Source organism: Thermobia domestica, chromosome 7 (assembly GCF_964235325.1).
Source record: "Thermobia domestica chromosome 7, izTheDome1.hap1.1, whole genome shotgun sequence".
Taxonomy (NCBI): Eukaryota; Metazoa; Arthropoda; class Insecta; order Zygentoma; family Lepismatidae; genus Thermobia; species Thermobia domestica.
This window is the reverse complement of record NC_137460.1, coordinates 11571975-11592905: the sequence shown is the minus strand read 5'-3', so window position 1 is coordinate 11592905 and position 20931 is coordinate 11571975. Positions and strand designations below refer to the sequence as shown.

General features: G+C 37.6%; 1 protein-coding gene across 2 annotated transcripts in view; it reads left to right on the top strand.

Moving 5' to 3' along the window:
- Positions 1–20931, top strand: part of ftz-f1 (ftz transcription factor 1) — a 507056-nt gene that overhangs the window by 148782 nt on the left and 337343 nt on the right. The window contains exon 2 of one of the 2 annotated variants that reach the window (XM_081764115.1): positions 9919–10203. In XM_081764115.1, coding sequence (XP_081620241.1) covers positions 9919–10203 — 285 coding nt within the window. Of the gene's footprint in view, positions 1–8710; positions 10204–20931 lie in introns of those variants that run through there. The other variant, XM_081764114.1, reaches the window with a different exon arrangement.

The window sequence follows — 20931 nt, the reverse complement described above, 5'->3', positions numbered from 1 at the left end:
GACTCTATGAAAACTCAGTAACGTCCTTGAAAAACAGGAGAAAAGTTTTTTTTTTTTCTTAAGAAAAAGAAAAAAAAAGCAATTGATGTTGACAATCTTCTTTACTTTTCAATCTAAAAATTCTTAAATTGTCCTGTTTTTTTCAGTTGAAAGACGAGAATTACCCCTTTTCTCTTCTCTTTTTTTTTTAAACTATTGTTTCGTTCTCTTTTGTGACCTTTCGTGGGAAAATACTTTTATTTTGGGGATGATGAGGTTGGTAGTCTTACGTTTGAAAGGAATCGGGTGCGTTACCTTTTTTTTTCTCATCGTATAACAGGAACGCCTGATGAATAAAAAAGGATCAAAATGGTGTAAAATAGAATGCTATTGGTTCATAATGAAGAATCCGGTGACATATTTTTAATGTCGAACGACGATTGGATCGAGAAAAATCTTGTGATATTGCTTGAAAAAAAATCTGATCTCCACATTTTATGACTATATGTCTCATTATACCATTTTTGATAGCCGTTGTAGTGTTGTTAACGGTTCGAGCGGCTTGGCTCAGTCACCATCGAGCTAACAGCTCACCAAACCGAGCTGGCTCGAGCCCTCGGCTCATTTGGGCCGAATCGAGCCGAGCCGATGGATCACCCCAACCGAGCCGGCTCGAGCTAGTAGCTCAACTGAGCTAAGCCGAGCCGATGGCACACCTGAGCCTAACCGAACCGAGCCGATGGCTCATCAACTGAGCCGGCTCGAGCCGAGCCGGTTGACATCACTAGTCCGTTGTTTGCATTTGTGCAGATGCGTACACATTCGTGGGAAGGGCTAGGAGAACATATAACTAGGGTAACATATTTTTACTGTAATACTAAGGTTATTCCCTAGGAAAATAAACTTTTAAATAGTGTTACGTGATAACTTCTAAATTACCAATTGTGTAGGGCAGTGTTTGTCAATTTATTACCTGCTGCAGGCCAAGACAAAATAAGATGCATGCTTTGGAGCCATTTCTTTCCCTGCTGAGGCGAGAGAGCGTAAGTCATACATTTTGTGAGTCTTTGTTCTATTTTACGAGGACGGTGACTCAGTGGTAGAGTGCTCACCTTTGGTGCGTGGGGTCCGTAGTTCGATACCCTCCTAAGTAAGTTTGTGGTGGACAACATCGTGTTCGTGAATTTTTTCGAGGTACTTCCGTTTCCTTCCACATTCTCATTCCACCAATTCTTCCATCATTACAATTGCCTTAATCTTCCGTCTCCCTTAGCCTAAAGGACGTAATGGTGGGACGTTAAACTGAACAATTTCACTTCATTTTTGTTCTATTTTGCGCATTCTGCTTTGAATTTCATGTATGTAGGTCAATTAGGGACTGCAGTACGAACAATTGAAAGCAACTGTATGTAATCTGCATTTTTTTAAAATTGATCTCTTACCAACATCCTTACCATCCATAATGAATTTAGTAACCAAAAAGTTAAAACAAACGTTTTCATAGTTAAAAGCGAAATGTCGATTCAGCTGTATTGGATTGGGTTTGAGTTTATTGTCCCATTCAGTAGCAAGGATATGTGAGACGTGGATCTACAACTTAATGTGTGATCCGAATCACAAACTCTAACCGGAAATCGAATCTGGGTCTCTCACGGCAAAGGCACGTACGCCATCCATTGCCATGCGGGAGCTCTCGATATAGTTATATAATGGTGACACCTACACTCTTTCTATTATACATATAGGTAAAACAAAAAAAGGAACAAATTGTACATTTAAAAAAAAATCGCGATATATAGGTCGGATAATACATAGTCACGGGTCGCTATTTGACTATCACTAATGCTGAACAATTATCACTCTAAAATATTCATTAGAATTTAAGATTAAATCATCATACACCTTCCCTTATTTGTTTTAGTGGAGGCAACTTTGTGTCCATAACTCCATTATTTCTTTTCTTCGCTTATTTGTTTTGTAAAAAGCGACTTTATGCGCATCTATATAGACGCATTGCTTATTTCAAATTTAAAATAAATAAATAAAGAAAGAAGGAAGGGAAATTTTGGATTGGTTGGAGTTTTGTGACCCTTTGTTCAGCATCAGGGGTATATGAAATGTTGGACCTACAATGTAAGATCGAATCTGAACTACCGTAAAGCGTTGAAATTTCAAGCCTCTTCCGCCGGGAATCGAATTCGGGACGCTGTGGTTCAGAGCCGTGAGCGCAAGCTGCAGAAAGAAACAGCGTGTAGGGCAGAAAATTTAGGAGTTTCAACCAAATGTCTAGATATTATATAATAAACACAGTGTAAAATAACGGAATGACAGTGTAATTTGTAGTTTTACGTCCCACGATTGTGCCCTGTAGATTAATGAACACGTGATTTATGAAAGTGAATTAGCTTGAAGTAATTGTTGGAATGAAAATGTTGGAGAAAATGAATAACAAGAAACCCCCGGACATGATTATGTCCGCCACAAACTCAAATGGCTTGGGGTGGAACCAGGACTCCCCTCAGTGGAAGTGAATGTTTTACCACAGAGCCCCTGTGCCCTGTGGAATAATAGTGTAATTGTATGATAGTTTATTAAATTATAACATTGTGTTAGAAAAGAGTTTTTTTGTTACCATCTTTTCACTCCATGTTAAGTTTCCTTTTATCTTGTGGCTTTTAGTAGTTCGGAAATCAAGGATGCATAAATGACGCAGATACTGTATTAGTATGATATAGTTGTATCTTCAGAATTTGAGAAGAATTTGGTTTGAGTGTTAGCGTGCGATGCGTCTCTTTCTCCCTCCTCTCTCTCTCATGTGGAATTTGTGGTATCTCTCTCTTGTAGACGTGTCCTGACCTACATTCGATCAGTTTTGTCACTCTTATGGAAAAGACATCCGAAAAGGAATTTTTTCTTCTCTCCAACGCCCGCCTATTGCATTGAGCGAAGTAAATCCTCAGATGCGAGGACGAGCAAGTGATGGTTATTAACTTATAATTTATTCATTTCGTTCTCAAGGGACAGAACTGGTATTCGTACCTTTGATGGTATTAATTAATAATTGAATTGATAGCATAGAATTAGTGTCATATGCATCATCTTGACTGAGTGGCAAATCCCGTCTTTCCGTGTGGATGGTTTCGGTTTCGATTCTCAGTTGGATGTACTTGCCTCGGAGAAGTGGTTTCGAGGGGGGCCACTGTGGCTCAGTGGTAGAGCGCTTACCTCTGATGCGTGGGGGTCCCTGGTTCGACCCTGGTCAAGTAAGTTTGTAGTAGACAGCACCGGATCAGTGGGTTTTCTCCTCATTCCACCAGTACTTCCTTTAATCAGTGTCTTCCTTAGTCTAAAGGGTATAATTGTGGGACGTTAAGTTGAAAGAAAGAAGTGGTTTCGATTGTTGTTCTTCGTTGAAGTTTAACTTTCCTTTTTAGCATTGATACTATATGAGACATAGACTTACATTTTTAGATGGAATCTGGCCTACAGTGATTTGTTGCATTTCAATTATCTCCCACCGGAATTGGAACTCGAGGCCACTAGAGCAGTAGAGGACTGACTGCTGGTTTGGGGCCTGCTTTAACCTTTATGCGCCCATTGACACAACTGCTGCGTCAAGAATTTAAACCTCAATAGCTTAGCCCTTAATTAAGCTAGAAAAATAATTTTGGTATCAATGCATTTCTGAAGGATGAAGTTTTCTGCCGATATTCAATAGAACGCAATTGCACCCTGTTGTTTTGGCAAAATAGTGGTAAGCTTGGTGGCTCAGTGGTAGAGCGTTCACCTCTGGTGCATGTGGTCCCTGGTTCGATTCCAACTCGCGTCAAGTGAACTTCGTGGTGGACAAACACCGTGTGCGTGGATTTGCTCGGCGTTTCTCTTGTTTCCTCTCACTTTCTTCATTCCACCATTTCTTTCATTTCTCATCATCACCGTCTCCTTTAGCCTAACCGGCATATGCGTGGGACGTAAAACTTTAAAGATTTCATTTCATTTTTATTTTAATTCAACGAAACGGGTAATTGACACTAGTATTTCATCAATTTGACTGGAACTGTGATTTATTATTATTATTATTATTATTATTATTATTATTATTATTATTATTATTATTATTATTATTATTATTATTAACAAGTACACTGTTACAATTATGTAAGGAAAGTGTGTGTATGAAGTTAGTAAGGTGATTTATGGAACGTATATGCCATTAAAAAGAAAGAAAGAATGAAAAAAATAAAAAAAAAAAAAAAACAAGAGATCTTCATGAAGTCCAGTTGGCTAAAGGATATGGAAGTGAACATAAAGAAAAAGAAGGAAAAAAGAACTTGAATTACCGGGTGATTCTTCACTTTCACTGTTACTATATCGAGATCTTGTAGTCCAGGCGAAGCTGAAGATCTGGTTTCTGTTTCATGTTATATTGCTTAAGGGGTTTTGGGGACACCCATCCGTTGCGGCCGGCAACCATGCCTCATGCGCTAAGATCGGTTGTATAATTAATGCTTCTGTTTGAATATTCGTTAAAAACGTTTAAATAAATAGCGTATATACTCATTCCCGTTTTGGAAGATAAAAATCACTTATCGAATGTGATGTTTTTGTTGAAGTTCTCACGTGATTAACAAGAGAAGAAGCGTGTCTTTCATTTAGCTAAGAGTCCTTATTACTGGCTTTAGTGTTTAGCGTGTGTGACTGATGCACGTAGTAGGTCCGGGTTTGATTCCAATAAACATCTGTCATATTGGGAGCTTGAAAATCTGAAGCAAACAATAGGAAACCAGAATTTGGATAACCTCTGCAATGGCTGATCTGTACCCTTCATGTTGGAGAAGGTTGAAAGGAATGTATAAACATTTGAGAAAATACGCTGCGAATAATAATGAGTATGTGGGAAAATGTTTTCATAGATCTTGCTATTGGATAAATATTGTGTAGCCAGAATATTCATACTATAAAAAGAGTATAGTACCTTGAACAGTTGCAGACTAAGACGGCATATAGTGGTGGTTGTGTTTTTAAATCCTAATTAGAGATACTGACTTCGAATCTGACGCCTAGCCATCATGACCGTTTTTACTCAGTTGCGCCAGGCGTATTCTGGAATGGTAACTTGTAATAAAGGTGCTGATCGATTTACACTTCATCAACGAAATGCCGCTTCGAAATGGGCAATTTACCTGTGATTTAGTATGGTAATATTCGTGTTATCTCTGCCATAACATAATGTAGACAGAACCGGAATTCCACCTCCATCCTGGTTCAGGAAGCTCCTAGGTCGGATAAGGCTTAGTCGGGTTGTGGTCAAACCGTAAGGTATGATACGTGTAAGCAGGACCGGTTCCAGGATTTTCTGAACAGGGGTTGCACCAATAACTATCAGTACATTTGAATCAAATTTAATTTTTTTTTTAAATGCCTTTAGGCATTTGTGATGTGTATGAGGAACTGACTTAAACTATTGTGTTTAGCAAAACCGCTTTCTTTTAAGCCCGAAACGGAACACATGACATGAAATTTTAGGAAAGTATTGCTATTTCCACTGCCAGTTTCTCACTTTAGATAGTGTATATTCAGAACGGAGGGGGGGGGTATACGAATTCCGGTGCACGCCCCCTAAATCCGGCCCTGCATGTAAGGGATCTCCTGAAATTACTGGGGGAGTGTGCTTGTTTAACGCTCCGTTGCCGACACGATATGCCCGCCACTAGACGTGTTACTAGTGGAGAGGTTAGACTCGTTCTCACTAGTGGGAGTTCCCTCTACCAGTAAGTGTAACCAGGGCTGCAGATCGAGGAATGGGCTTATGTCAATATCCTTCTTCAAAAGAGTGTTAGTAATCTACCTAGTAGTGGTGAAAGATTTGGTATGAGCATAGCTGGTGAGCCTACCGCGGATCGTACCAGCTGGTGATTAACTAGTAGATCAGGGTAAATCGTTCGCGAACCAGACTTACCCTGATTATTCAGTCCATATTCGTCACAGGCGCCCATCGTAGTAAAGCCTGGGTAAGTGCTCTGAGCTGGCTCATCGTAAACTCGCACTTGCACCCTTTTTCACTTCCTCTTTTAGCTGTTAATGATTCCAGGCTAATTGGCAGGCTGTGTTTGGAAATTTGATAAACGAGACGTGAGAAGGGCCGGAGGTCAATTTTATTTGTTACACAGAAACACATGCCTAGGGATAATTCAACAACAGGTGCATGAATTAATATCGAAAACTGTGATATTGAAAGATAACTGGCATGTAGAAACATGGAATGATTTATTTTTAAACATACACTGCCAATGCGGTTGAACCAATTCTCGCATAATTGTAAAACAAAATGTGACATCACTGAGGAAAAATTCCAACCATGTCCATCATTCTGTGATTCCTAGAACATCAGTCATTTATACATAGCTTCCAAAAACAACCGGAAAAAAGTGAAGGGGTGAAGTATTTGTTCTAGGAACAGGAATTTCCAACTGGTGTACATGATACCGCGAGATATATCAAAAGATCATATATAAGATCTTGAAGATAATACAAGGGTAAACCAGCAATAAAAATTATAATCCATTTCAAACATTTCAACTATGTCTTTAAAAAGATCTGGAATTTTGTTGTTCTACGGGATTTAAAACTAAAAGCTCTTGGCTTTGTAGCTTGTGGTGGGCTATAGCCAACTGAATACTTCTAGTTGAGTGATGTGTGGTCAGTACAAAAATTCTCAGCACCGTTGTTTCTGACTTTCTAGACAAGAAATTGCTACCGAAGTAGCTTTCCGATTTCATCACATTGTCATCCTGTGCGCCTACTGAGAATCGAATTCGAGACTTGTGCTCGAGTCTATCAGTTACGTGAAAGCATAATTCATGAAGAGTTTATTTTTCATAAACGAAAAAAAAGAGAGATAAACAGAAAAAAAAAATACACATTTCAGTTTTACATTCCCGCTTGTGCCAGCTAGGCTAAAGGAGACGGTAATGATGAGAAATGATTGCAATGAATATCCACGAACATGGTATTTGTCTACTACAAAACCCACTTGGTGCGAGCTGGAATCAAATCACGGACCCCACACACCAGAAGTGAACGCTCTACCACTGAGCCGCCAACTAAAAAAAATATCTGAACCAGTGATGGCCAATTTATCACGATATAAGAAACAAACTTTGGGACCAGGTTCATCCCCCCCCTGAGGCTTGCTGAATATGCATAAGTCATATATTTTCTGAATCTTTGTTCAATTGTGGGTATCCTACTTTTCGTTTCATATGTGTTGGCCTATTAGGGCATGAGCTATGAAATATTCTTATATGGAATCTCCATTATACATATATATATATCGACACTTGTGTTGTATGGAGGAATTAAAGAAAGGAACATTGTTAATTTCTATTCGCGGGGAGAATAAACAGATTTACGGCCTGCCATTTGGCCATCACTGCGCTGTGTGTCACCGCCTCTAGTATATTGATCTAAAATCAGAAAACACAATACGCCTTACAATTCAGTTACAGCCTCTCTCCTGATTCGAGTTTAATATCTGATTTGAAACACTTTGGCGAATCACATAATCTTCTTTTAAGATGATCAGTTTTTATTTAAAATTTTGGGTGGTCGCCTTTAAACATGGTTCACTAAAACACAAGACATAAACACGCTTTTTTATATACTTGTTAGGAAAGGTTTAATGGTGTTCTGTATCATACGCAGCGGGTTAAAGGGGGGGGGGCAGTTTCAAACCCCCAAATTCATACCGTTTCAATCTTAATGTAGTAAATATACATTTTCTGCATAATATCATGCTCAAGAGAATATCCCCTTTGTGTATGCCACTGATGTTATTTACGTAAACTGAAAAGTGGGAAATATCCCGTATTTTGGAAACATTATATCAACTGTTTGCTGAAATAGGTCAGTACCACAAGTGACAATAAATACTTAAAGAATAACATAACATGCAATCTTTCGTAGGCTTTAATACTGTTGGTTTTGATTATTAGTTTTGTTTTGCCTTCCTAAAAACTAAGACCATGTGGGTTTTTCGTTCTTAATTCAGTAGGTGCAAAATTATAATGAAAAATGCAATATTGCTAAAAATTGTTGTTCTAGGCGGCGTCAACGCCACTGGTCCATTCCAGTGCCTGCAGTACTAATTCCAGAGCATCTCACTGAATATACATTTTTTTTTATTGATGGCATTTTATTTTTTTAAAAAAAAAGAAGGGAAAAATACATAAATAAATGAAAATAAAAGTTAGTTTATTATCGAGCGTCGTGAGAGGAAGTCGAACAAAAGTGTAAATGAAATTGTTACGGGAGATGACGCGGACGGGAGAGTATTACGCGAGGAGATTCGTTTTCATTTATTCTTTTTTTTTTTTTTTTTTTAACTCTCTTGTCACTTTTATTTTCGTTTGTACTCAATGATTGTGGAGCACGGACGGAGGGGAACCTCCCCCCTTCTATCAGCTTCCTCAGAGCTCGTCGTGGTAGCGGTCGTTTGAGTAGTTCTTGCGCTGTAGAGTGAGGCTGTCGGCAAAGTAGGTCAGTAGGACAGCTACGATATCCTCTCCCACTCCTGACTGAAAAACCTCCCCCCGCACCGTTCGCCCTCCCGCCACTTCCAAGCCCCCAATACGAACCACTCTCGCTGTCTACACACACAACAGCACTAACATAGACCTGGTTATTGGGAAAGTGGGTCACCCGTCCCAAGCCACTTTCACTTATTACATGGACTTCTAATCATTTACCATTGTATCACGGTGTTGGGTGGCTCGCAACTCAAGTCGTGTTGGAACGAAGTGTATGTACTCCTCAGTTCTCCTAGCTTGGGAAAAATCGAAAGGGTTTCTCTGTAGCGGCTTCGCTCTCTCATAGCTTCAGCGAGGTTGTCTAGTTGTTCTCTTCACAACAACAAACAGTTGTGTCCTGACTCCAGTGCTGAGTGAGCGTGCGTATCCCTTGTGTCTGTCCGCATCAAGAGATTGTGTGCGATTTTTATTTATTTATTTATTTTATTTTTGGCTAGTGCCTCCCCCACATCTCTCACCTTCATCCAAACTGATGCCCCCGATGAGTCTAGTGATCAAAGTGGATTCAGTTCTGTTTTAAGTAAACCAAAACGTGATCATTTCATTTATTTATTATTTAATTTATTTATGTGCAGCTATCATACAGTGGATATCGCTCAATAAGGACTGTACACTTTCAAAAGTTTTCGAGTGACCATTCATTTTTTTTTCTTTCTTTTGTGGGTGTACTGATTGGCAACACCAATGAAAGCCTCGAAGTACTACTTCTTTCCCAATCGAGTTGAGAGAAAAAGTGCTGTTCGGTGATCTGTTTACCAAAACAAAATAACCTGAGATTGGTGGTCCCAAAAATTTACTGTTTACTCTTTTTCTTGGGGGAGGTAGGAAGGTGGTTGCCTCTTGTTATCAAGCATTGAAAGAATTAAGAAATACAATCCTCATCAATATATACATAACAATAACAGTGTGTTACGGTGTTAAGTGTGTTTTTGTTACTTTTGACCTGACTTTTTTAGTGACCCCAGTGCTTTTTTGATTCACTTTTTTGTGGTGGTGGTAAATTTTTATTTTTTTCTCTGGAAACCAGCAACAAATAATTTATTTATAGTGTAGTGTATCTAAGCTATGTTATTAGACATGGAACACCCTTTGCTGAATATGTCACCCTATAACCTAGGCCCTCCAATGGGTGTTTCTATTGCAATGACTTCTAGTGGTAGTCAAGGACATACCTCTTCGATGAACATGTCAGTGTTTGGATCACCCCCATTGACCTCTGGGCCTAACTACCCTGTGAATTCGGTAACAAGTATCCATGGACCAGTGCCCAGCACTGGCGGAGGAGGTGCAGGGGGATCTATCTTAAGCCACGGCCTCAGTAACTTGGATCCTTCTTGTTTGTTCTCTGCAGGGAGTTCCGGGATGGAGTACACCGGAGGCCTCCCGTCCCAGGACCTTCCAGACACCAAGGAAGGCATCGAAGAACTGTGTCCAGTGTGTGGAGACAAAGTGTCCGGATATCACTACGGTCTCCTGACGTGTGAATCTTGCAAAGGATTCTTTAAACGGACTGTGCAAAATAAAAAAGTTTATACGTGTGTGGCGGATAGGAGCTGTCATATCGACAAAACGCAAAGAAAAAGGTGTCCGTACTGCAGATTCCAGAAGTGCCTCGAAGTTGGAATGAAATTGGAAGGTGAGTACATTTTTTTTTTAATTTTATATTTCTATGATGTTTTTGTTTTGAAGCAAGTGCGACCTGATATAATTACGTTCTGTGGTCTTTGGTTCGAATCTTGTTGGGAACATGGTTGTATAGATTAAATGAAGTGACAGATGGAAATGGATGGTCACAAAGAGACAGTGGGGATACCCCGAGAAAAAAAAAAAACACGAACATAGTATCTATCACGACCGAATATAGTACCCGTTCAGTTGCAACCCAAATGTCATGATTAGCTATTATTCGTAGTCGGCCCATATATCAAGAATTTTGCCACTGAGATCCTTAAAGCGGCCATTTTAGCCTAGAGAACTAAGTAACTGCAATAAAAGTCGAAGTACTGACTTATAAATGTTCAATTTTAAAAACCCCTTAAAACTGTAATAATAACACAGTTTTGAGTATTGGCCAAGACAACGGGTTATTATTATGTAGACCGTATACGAGTGACCTTCTTTGCTTTTATTCTTTTTGGTATTTTCGTAAAAGAAAGAAAGATCCTTAGTACAAACATACGGTGATTACAACTCAACTAGCTATCTATGTATCGTTACATATTCGCGTACACTTTATACCATTCGAAAACAATCAATACATATGTAGGAGACAGTGAATGAACGAGCGAAGTAAATATCTCTTTTTAGTGTGTTGACACGTGATCAGTACATTGACTTAAATTATTTTTGGCTGTTAAAACTCAAGGTTATGTGCTTCTTAATACTACTACTAATAATAATGAAGTACTAATTCGTGCAAATATTATATGAATCCCGTCTGTATGGAACCCAAAGCAATGCGTGTGGGAGACCCGGGTTCGATTCCCGGCGGGAGCTCATGCGGTTCGGATTCCACGTTAAACTCAAAATCAACTCAACAAAAACAGTGCGTGCTAACATTTTGACTATTCCTCTGTTGAATTTTAGCGTCCATTAGCACCGAGGCCATATTAGACGTAAGCCGACAGTGTTAGAAGTTGAATCACCGTAGTATTCAAATTTGAATATCCTCCCACCGGGAATCGAACCCGGGCTCATTGTGCACTAAAGTCACACGTGCTAACCACAAGACAAACGGGAAGAGCTAATATGATTATCCGTGAAGCGTCGCAGGGAATGTCGTGTTTATAATTGGAGAAAATTGTAATTTCGATCCATTTTAAGATATGTAAATAATAATAATAATAATAATCATAATTAAAGAACTTGGATTTTAGTCGGTTATCAATGACGTATTGATACAGTAATCTAACGTACCATAATATCAAGTGGATCCAGAGCGTTGGAAAAAAAAAAAAAAAGACCTCCTCTGTGTATCCCGCAGAAATTCTGTACCTGTATGTGTGATGCTCCGTGTTTTTGGAACCCCCTGTTGGGTGCCTGTATTGGAAACTACCTGTTGCTTACAGGTGTAACTAGAAACGGAGATGGTTATTATTTATTTTAGCGAGTCTGTATGTCAGGTTCGTTTTTATAGGATTTTCAGTAATTAAATTTCTACCGAACTAGAATCTTTTATGTATACCTGCGCTATTAGGTTTTTGGAAAATATATTTTTAAAAATGACCGATTGCAAAAGTAAACAGCCCGAGTTGTTGGAATCTCCCCACTGCGAGTGTACGTAATTCCTCAACACGTTGTTTTCTGTTTGTGGTCCGTTGTGGTTTTCACTTTCATTTTTCTAAAAATGTAAATGAATCAGGTTGTTGGAAATATTATTCGCGTCTGTTTTAAAAGGCTTGTATTACCAGATATTTGTTTGTCACTTGGTTGTGTGCGGCCTACCTGCCTATGTCGACGTATCATTTTAGGCTTGCACACATACAAACACACACACACTCCTTCGTCACTCAATGTATACAACACACTCACTCACACACACACACAAAAGACGTTTCATAACCGCTGCAAATAGCAACAAACACATGACTCTTTATTTGTTCTACCTGTAAAGAAGGATGAAATAGTGAGTGTTTATAAAAATAACACCATTCGTGTAGCTTTAGTGCAAAGGGCTTGGTTAAACAGAAGTTACGCACAAATTATAATACTTTTACGAGAATTTGCCAAAAAGATTTTTTTTTTTGAATCGTTAGGGTCTTTTTTTCTTCTGCCCAAAATGCATGCTGGCTTAGTGGCAAAGAGCTTAACTTTCTTGAGAATATTTTTTTTTTTGGGGGGGATATCCTTGCAGGGCTTCTCACTTTTTTGTGTGTTTGCTTTTGTTTTCTATGTCTTAGTGAAAATTTTCCTTTATGGAGGTATTGTGATCAGTGCTGGAACGCTCGCCTCTAGTGCGAAGGGTTCCCTGGTCCAATCACATTCTATGTGAGTTGTAATAGACTACGTCATGTCCGTGGGTTTTTCTCAAGATTCGTCCATTTCCTCCCAACATTTTTACTTCATCAATTAATTCCTTTCATAATAGTTCGTGTTCATTAATCATCCAGAAGGCACGGTGGCTGTGGTAGAATGCTTAACCTCTGGTTCGTGAAGTTCTTGCTTCGATCCCCGACCAAGTAAGTTTGTTATGGACAGCATCGTGTCCGCAGGTTTTCTCGGGGTACTCTCGTTTCCTTCCACTGTCTCATTCCACCAATTTTATCCGTCAGTTATTGTAATCAACGTATCCATCTATCACTTGTAGCCCAGAGTGCTCAATCGTGGGACGTAAAACAAAGATCGTAGAAACTTAAACCCGTATACTTCTTCCAAGCATGTATTACTAACGTGTGAATTGTATACTCCTTTGCTCGGGAATGCACAGGAATATATACATACATACATACATATATATATAAAATCTTTCTTTGACATAGATCCGGGTTCAATTCACGGTAGGAGCTCATGTCCGAATCCCACGTAATATATAGCCTCGGTGCTGAAAGGACAACTAAACTCCAGTGCAACCAACCAATCATTTGACACAATTTCAATCATGAAAAGATCATACATATATATTTTTGTGTCATTTGTAGCAATTTTTCTTTGTGAAATTTGCGGGTTATTTTATATTGTCATGTTAAGGAAAGAAAAACTCGCATGTCTCTTTGTGAAGCCGTATATTCTTAATCGTAGGTGGAATTAAATCAAAAATTAATGTTCTTTTGGCTAATCTAAGTAATGATTTACATTAGACCAGGGTATTAAAATTCTCTCCGTTTGATTGCAAGAATATAATTTTTAAATAAGTGGCTTGTGTTCAATTTGTTTGAACAAGATTTCACATAACATGTCATTTAAGTTAGAAATACGAAGCGCAATAATTTAATTCACAATCGATTATTCATTTCTTTCCTACATTTTAAATTTAAAAAAAAATAATTAATTAAATATGATTAAAGCAAACCATTTATTGTCACTAATTTGTGTTAGTTTCGGCAACATATCATTGTCTTCATCAGATACGATATTTTATTCGTGACATTAGATCATCAAGGATGTGTACAGTCAGCAAGAAAAGTTCTATTCGTTTGATGAGATTAGTTTCGTAAATAGCTTCAAAATGGAAGGACAATTTGAGTACATTTTTCAGTACATTAAAAAAAAAAGAATGTAATTTTCTCTACGTTCCAGGCATACCATCGTTATTCCCGAAACAAATTTTACCAAACGGAAAGAACATTTGTTGCTGACTGTACAATCATCATAAAAGTCTGCATACTTTTTTAAATACGTAAATTTGAAAAAAAAATGGCTAATTTCAATGCGTGTAATTTGTCAGTCTGTTATCGAGAACTGTGCTAAAAATGGTACCTATTTTTTTTTCCAGTCGTGAACAAAATAAATTAATGTGATGGAAACATATTTTTATTCACAACTGTACCTACAATAAGTGTAATACTTCATAACCAGTAAGTACAAAACCTGACCCTGCCATTGCTGAATAGTACAGCTCTCACGTGTAGTGGGGGCACGGACAAGAAATCCATCCGGTTTGGACAAAGGAATGGTTTATATATAAAAGAAAAAATCATGTTTTTGTCAGGTACATTCGAGCGTGTACATACCCAGGGCCCTGGGGCTTTTGTCGTCTCCTTACAGGGGCCCCACTTTTAGTTTTGGACGAAATATTCAGTTAGAAGAAGCGACTTAAAAAAACAAAAGAGAAAAAAGTGTAGCAAATTCATTTTTCCGACGTTTCGAGAGAATTCTTTCGTTACTTCAATTGCTTTTTGTTTTTTCTTCCAAGGTTACGTGTTACTTTTGCCTGTAAGAAAAGAAAGAAAATAAAAAAAAATGAAGTGCGAGCTAGCTAGCTCCCTCTCTAAGCGTTTTGGTTGCCGCCAGAGAGGAGGGGGATCGTGACTAGGAGTTCTGTTGGGAAGATATTCTACGAACCTGCGCAGAAGTAATGGGAGTTTTCGTACTTACAGTAATAATAATAGTAGTAGTAGTGATGGCGTACTGTAAATTGATGAAATCTTTGAAGCAATATATTCAGTTGAGGAACTAGACAAGCATGTTTCATTTTGCTGTTTTCCTCTTGAATGGTGAAGCCAAGTTACGTGTACGTTTAGTAGAGGGATTGTGAATTTGAAACTTTTTTTTTTTTAATCTTCCATAAAATTATTTAGTCTTTTAGAATTTTAGTTATCAAAATTTATCTAATGTATTAAGAATTCCTGCATTTTAAGAAATTCTGTTATTTTATCCAGCTGTGTACTTCAGCATTTTTGGGAGATTTGATATAAAATTTACTAACAGTTATGGTTACTTTCTCCTCCTTCGCTTTTGACTTAAAAAGAGAGGGAGAGAGAAGGAAAGAAAGAGAGCACAGCCTTGCTTTTGTGTAAAAATTTTCAGTGTTAATTCAGCATCGTGAGGGCCATGGGACAACCGGATTTGATTCCCAACGGGAGCTCATGTGGTTCGAATTCCACGTTAATCAGCAGGTCTTGTCCCATAGCTATAGCCTCGCTGCTGAAAGAGACGTTAAACTCAAAATCAACTCAACTCAGCGTCGTGAGTAAATTGGGAAGGCAATTGAATTAAGAATTCTGTTTAGTTAGTTTTACGCAGACCTATATCCAGAGTACTAAAAAAGGGGGAGTCAGATAACTTAATCTAAGCAAACACCTGCAAGTTTCAACGGATGCAGTTAGGGCTCAAACGCCCGTAGCAACCTGCTAGCTACGGGGCTAGTTCTACGTCTCACAGTTATGCCTTTCAGGTTACGATTATGAAAAAAAAAAATGGTGGAATAATAATTTGGGAGGAAACGGGAGTGTCCCGAGGATCGACGTTGTCCATCACAAAACTCACATAGTTTGGCATTGAACCTAGGACCCCTTGTACCCGAGTTTACCTCTCTACCATTAAACTGTGCCATGTCCAGTAGTAACTTTAGTTGGACTGACGTGCTGACCATATAACTAAAATCAGTCTGGCCGGCCGTAAGTCTTCGTAGCTAATAATGCCAGGGCTTCGAATATGAAGTTCACAAAGTCCTTCTCGGTAACATAATGATTAGCCCGCGTGCCTTTGGGGCATGAGATCCCGGATTCGATTCCAGGTGGGAGAATACAGCACAATGATTCAGCACCCAATTTAAACTCTTAAGTATCGTCCTATATACTGTATTGGTCCGAATATAAGGCACACATTTTATCCAAATTTCTATTATAAAAAATTAGGGTGCTCTTATATTCGCGACCTTACAAAAATTGATATTTTGTCATATCGTGTGCTGTTAAAAATGTTCTGGTTTCTCATTTTGAAATAACTATAATGCAATAATAGGACTGTAGAAGGTGGTCACATTGCAGATATCGTAATTTTATCCAACGACAGAATTGTCGAAACATACATACTTGATTTTACGATTATTCTCTAAGCTTATGTTGGTATTCATTTCTACTGAAGTGGGTCTGATGTTTTGTTGCTAATATGAACGATCGTGCAGAGGAGAAAGCACCATTAAGTCCGGGGTAAAATGAAATATTTTCCTGAATTTGCCGGTAAATGATCATTGGTATTTTCTTTTCTTCCCTTGGCCTATAATCGGACATTTTTTTCTTTCTCTTTCTTTTCCGCTCCTTTAAATTCTAGGGTTCAACTTCTGTTCGGGATAAGCAGTCCCAGGTTGATTCCCGGTGGGGGCACTCGAACGAAGCTTTTTTCAGGCCAGCCATCTTGAGATGTTTTCCCTGGGTTTCCCTCATTCTCACCGGGCAGATGCCGAGATTGTACCTAACACAATGGTCCCAGGTCGCTTCCTTCCTTTTCATCGGATAGTCTGATCTCCGAGGGACGTCGTCCCTCATACGTGACGGGCTAACATGGCCATAGATGCAGAGAGCCCTGAAATCTAATTCCTAATCCAAATCAACTTCTACCTAGGTAGAATGCACTAACGTTAATATTGTTGCTTTTTTGAAAACGAAGCTTTTGAATCTCCATCTAAAGAAATAATTTTCCGTTTGCTTTTAATTTGTACCTTGACGTTCCTTTTTAGTACAGACATTATGAGACCTGAACCTGGACTTAACATGGGATTTGAATCATATCAGACTCCCCCTGGAAACCTAATTCGGTTCTCCTGCTTGTTCACAATATTAATTTATGTTGTGTTAGTGGTTACTTGATTTCCTTGTTCACCTCCGGTGCTTGGGGTCCCTGGTTCGATCCCAGCTCGCGCCGTGTGGACTTCGTGGTGGACAAACACCGTGCTCGTGGGTTTCGTCGGGGTTCTCCCGTGTCCTCCCACTTTCTTCATTCCACCGTTTCACTCATTTCTCATTATCACCGTCTCCTTTAGCCTAACCAGCATAATCGTGGGATGTTAAACTTAAAGATTTCATTTTTTTTTTATTTCCTTGTTGCATACGTTTCTTCATTCCTTCATCTCATTCATTGCCCATCTTCACAGGGCATAATTGTGGGACGTAAAACTGAAAAAAAAATGTCTTTGGTTGATTGATTAATTTGTGTGTACGTCCTTTGTCAACATGAAACCTAAATAGGACGAGATGTATATTTAAAGTGGGATTTGAACCATTGTAATACGTTAAAATTTCAAGATTATCCCACCGGAAATCGAATCCGGGATTACGTGCTTCACCAAACATATGCGCGCTAGCCACTAAACTAGTAAGGAGAGCCCCGCGGCTTGGTATCCTGAGTGAAATTTCCAGGACTTTTTTTTTTTTTTTTATCCACCAGACAAATGTTGGGACATTACCTTTTCAAGTCATACATGTCCTGACTGACTTTAAAAATCCGTTTCCATATTTCATTGTTAGTTATTTATCATCGGAGTAAAACAGTTTTAGTGCTCTATGTGGAGGAAGTTCACTGATAAGTGCAAAATAATGAATATAATTTGATTAATGTGCATTGCATTTCATCTTATAAAATAACGTATTTATAAACAGTATTTTAAACGTAAAGTGTAAGCTATATTATTGTGTTTGATTCGCGCTATTGAGTTTCTTTGTTTCATACTTTTCCCCCTTCTATTTCTGTCCTTGATTCATACGCTGTTAGATTTTTACTTGCACGACCTTGGGAGTTGAACTCATGGCAGCTTGCAGACATTCTCCGTACTTTGTTTTCTGTTAATTCTTTCTCTTTTGCACCATCTTTGTTTGGGATTTTGGATTTCATTTTTTTTTTTTTTTTCGCTCAATTGAAATCACCAAACTTCTAGAATGAATTTGTATGGTTAAAGATTAAGGTATCAAATTGAACATGCCTTGATTCTGAGGGAACAATCTTATCCAGTTAATCAGAGAAAGGTTTCTTTGTTGTGCTCACGGATAAAATAAATATCTACAGTACTTCCCTGTTCCCTGTATTTTCATGAGTACACTTATACACATATTTGCCTTCTGTTTCAGCAGTGGCCAGTAAATTCACTTAACAATTGTTTAGATCAGGGTTTCTCAACCTGAATGTCACGAAGATAAGCGGAAGAGAGAAATAATATTAGAATCTAATACCGAAAAATATTTTTAAACATTATTTTGAATTTGTTCTTATAGGCATAATTTTATTTCTATACATACTCTTAAGAACAACACAAAATAGGTCTACTAAACATTTTCAACAGGCGCAGAGTTGTTTAAAAATCAATTTAAATGAAAGAGGTACGATATGAAACTAATGAGAACTGCATATTGAAATTCCAGAAAAATACAAATGCAACAAAACTTGTAAATACAATTAAAATTGAAATCTAATGAGATATCTGAGCATGGTGTTATTTTACTAGTGCCGCAATGTTCGGTTCAATCTTCGTGACGCATATTATCAAGTCATTTAAAATACTCAATAACTTTTTTAAACAACTGTCCAAGTCTTTTTTTTTTAAATCAAAATTAGAAATCACTTTATTTTATCATACGACCCAAAATTAAGGGAGTAATGAAGTTTTAAAATTTTCAAACGGCCTCCATTTTGAAACAATGTGACGGATCGGATTTGATATTATTTGTAATATGAATGAACTGACCAAATTTGGTTTTAATCCATTCGCTTTTAGGGAAGTTACTCTATCCTCTATATGCAACAGATGGATTCTATTATAATAGAAATAGATGGATAACGTAGATGGAGATCTCCGTAATAAATATATTTTAAATCCCGCACAAGCTTATTACAAACTAGAAATTATAAGGGGATCGCTGGAAAGAGTATGTGATAAAATGAGGGTCGTGATAGAAATTAGGTTGAGAACCATTGGTGGCCAAGTGGCAGCGCGCAAATTAAAGTATATGATTCAGTGTTTCCATAAGCCTTAGGATTGTAATCAGAAATGGAAATGAACTTTTTATCAAAATCTTGTAGAAGAATCAAACAAACCTCGTTCTTCTAGTTAAAAGCTTTGGTTGCTCTCTTATTGTCCGTTAAGCACTTTTACTTTAATGTTTTCGTAACAGTATATATGTTGTTGAATTGCCACCATTATATGTTTATTTGTTTTGTTTTTTTGTCTAGCTTCCAGTTTGTCCTGGCCCTCAGTGCGTTATCAATTTTCCATCATTGGTTTAGAAAATTCGTTAATTCTTTGAAGACTTGTTGAAGTAAACAGGAAATAATTCATGATATTGGACGAAACTTACGCGTTTTCTTTTTTATGTGATTCATTGTTAAGCTTATCTGTCTATGTATTCCATACACTATGTTCATATCCTTTATAACTCTTGAACCACGTGACCGATCTCGATCAAATTTTCAACATAGATTTGGTTCGGGCCTGGGATGGTTTTTATCTTTTCATTTTGACAGTACAACTTAGGAGAGGAGGGATATTTAAAAAAAAATGATCGAAAATGACCGGTATTAGTGTTTAATCCATAGTTTTCGGGGTCGCTGAGATGAACAGTGACACTTCCGATGCCATTTATATCCAAATTCAGCTCCGCAACTTGGAGGTGGGGGAGATATATAAAAATGATTTAAAAAATTACCGATATTAGTGTTGAATCCATGGTTTTCAGGGTCGCTGATATGAACAGTAACACTTTTAATGCCATTTAAATATAAATTTAGTCCACAATAGTAATATTTAATTTTTATTTACATAGATTACTTATTATTTTGTGATTTTCATTATATGTTCTTCGTTTGTATTGATTTCAGAGCGCTTCAGTAATAGTAAAAAAGAGATTGACTAACAGAACATATTACTAATTTTTCTTATTTTAATTCAGTGAAGCGCGTAATTAACCCTAGTGTTAATTATCATGCATGTAATAACGGTCTTTTTACGGAACAATGGCTCTTAGGCAGTTTAGCTTTGGTACGAAGTGACTCTGGTTCAATCTAATCGAAAAAGCTTCATGTTGCTGGGGAAGAGCGGCTATCTTATTTTCCCCCCTACTAATTTTATTCCACTAATTCTTTCACTACCATCTAATTTTATTTATCACCCATCTTTGTATTGTGTATAGAATAAAAACCGGGCACTTAAAAAGATTTTTATTTCGTTTGCACAAAGTCTTGTCCTGTCTCTTAAGTTGATTAATCTTTTACCGGTTGAAGACCATTGCCTCATATTTATTATTATTATTATTATTATTATTATTATTATTATTATTATTATTATTATTATTATTATTATTATTATTATTATTTTATGTTGGGACAGTTCAGATTTTCTTTCAGAATGAAGATTATAGTCGTATTGTTAAGTATTCTGTCTTTCGGCAGGTCCTGGGACTAATGAGGATTTTATTATTATTATTATTATTATTATTATTATTATTATTATTATTATTATTATTATTATTATTATTATTATTATTATTATTATTATTATTATTAAGATTTGGACTAGGAAATGTTTCTTCCACTTTCCTCGATCTCCAGCTTCCTCTTTTAACTCCCAATATTTTCTCCTGTCTTTCAAATCATCGATCAGCTGTGTTCTTCTTCCTATTCCTCGCTACCCTTCCATCTTTCTTTCTATGGTGGTGTGAAGAAGACAATTTTTCTTCGCAAAGTGTGTCCAATCCAATTGGCCTTTCTACGAAGGATGGTAGCTAGAAGTGTCCTCTTCTCTCCTATCCGTTTTAAAACATCTTCGTTTGATGCTTTCTCTGTCCATTTTATTTTCTCAATCTTCCTCCAACACCGCATTTCGAAGCTCCCTAAATCTTTCTTCTCTAACTTCCGTAATGTCCAAGTGTCTGAACCATACAGTCTAATGCTCCATATATAGCACTTGAGCAACTTCTTCTTAAGAAGTCCAAATATTGAG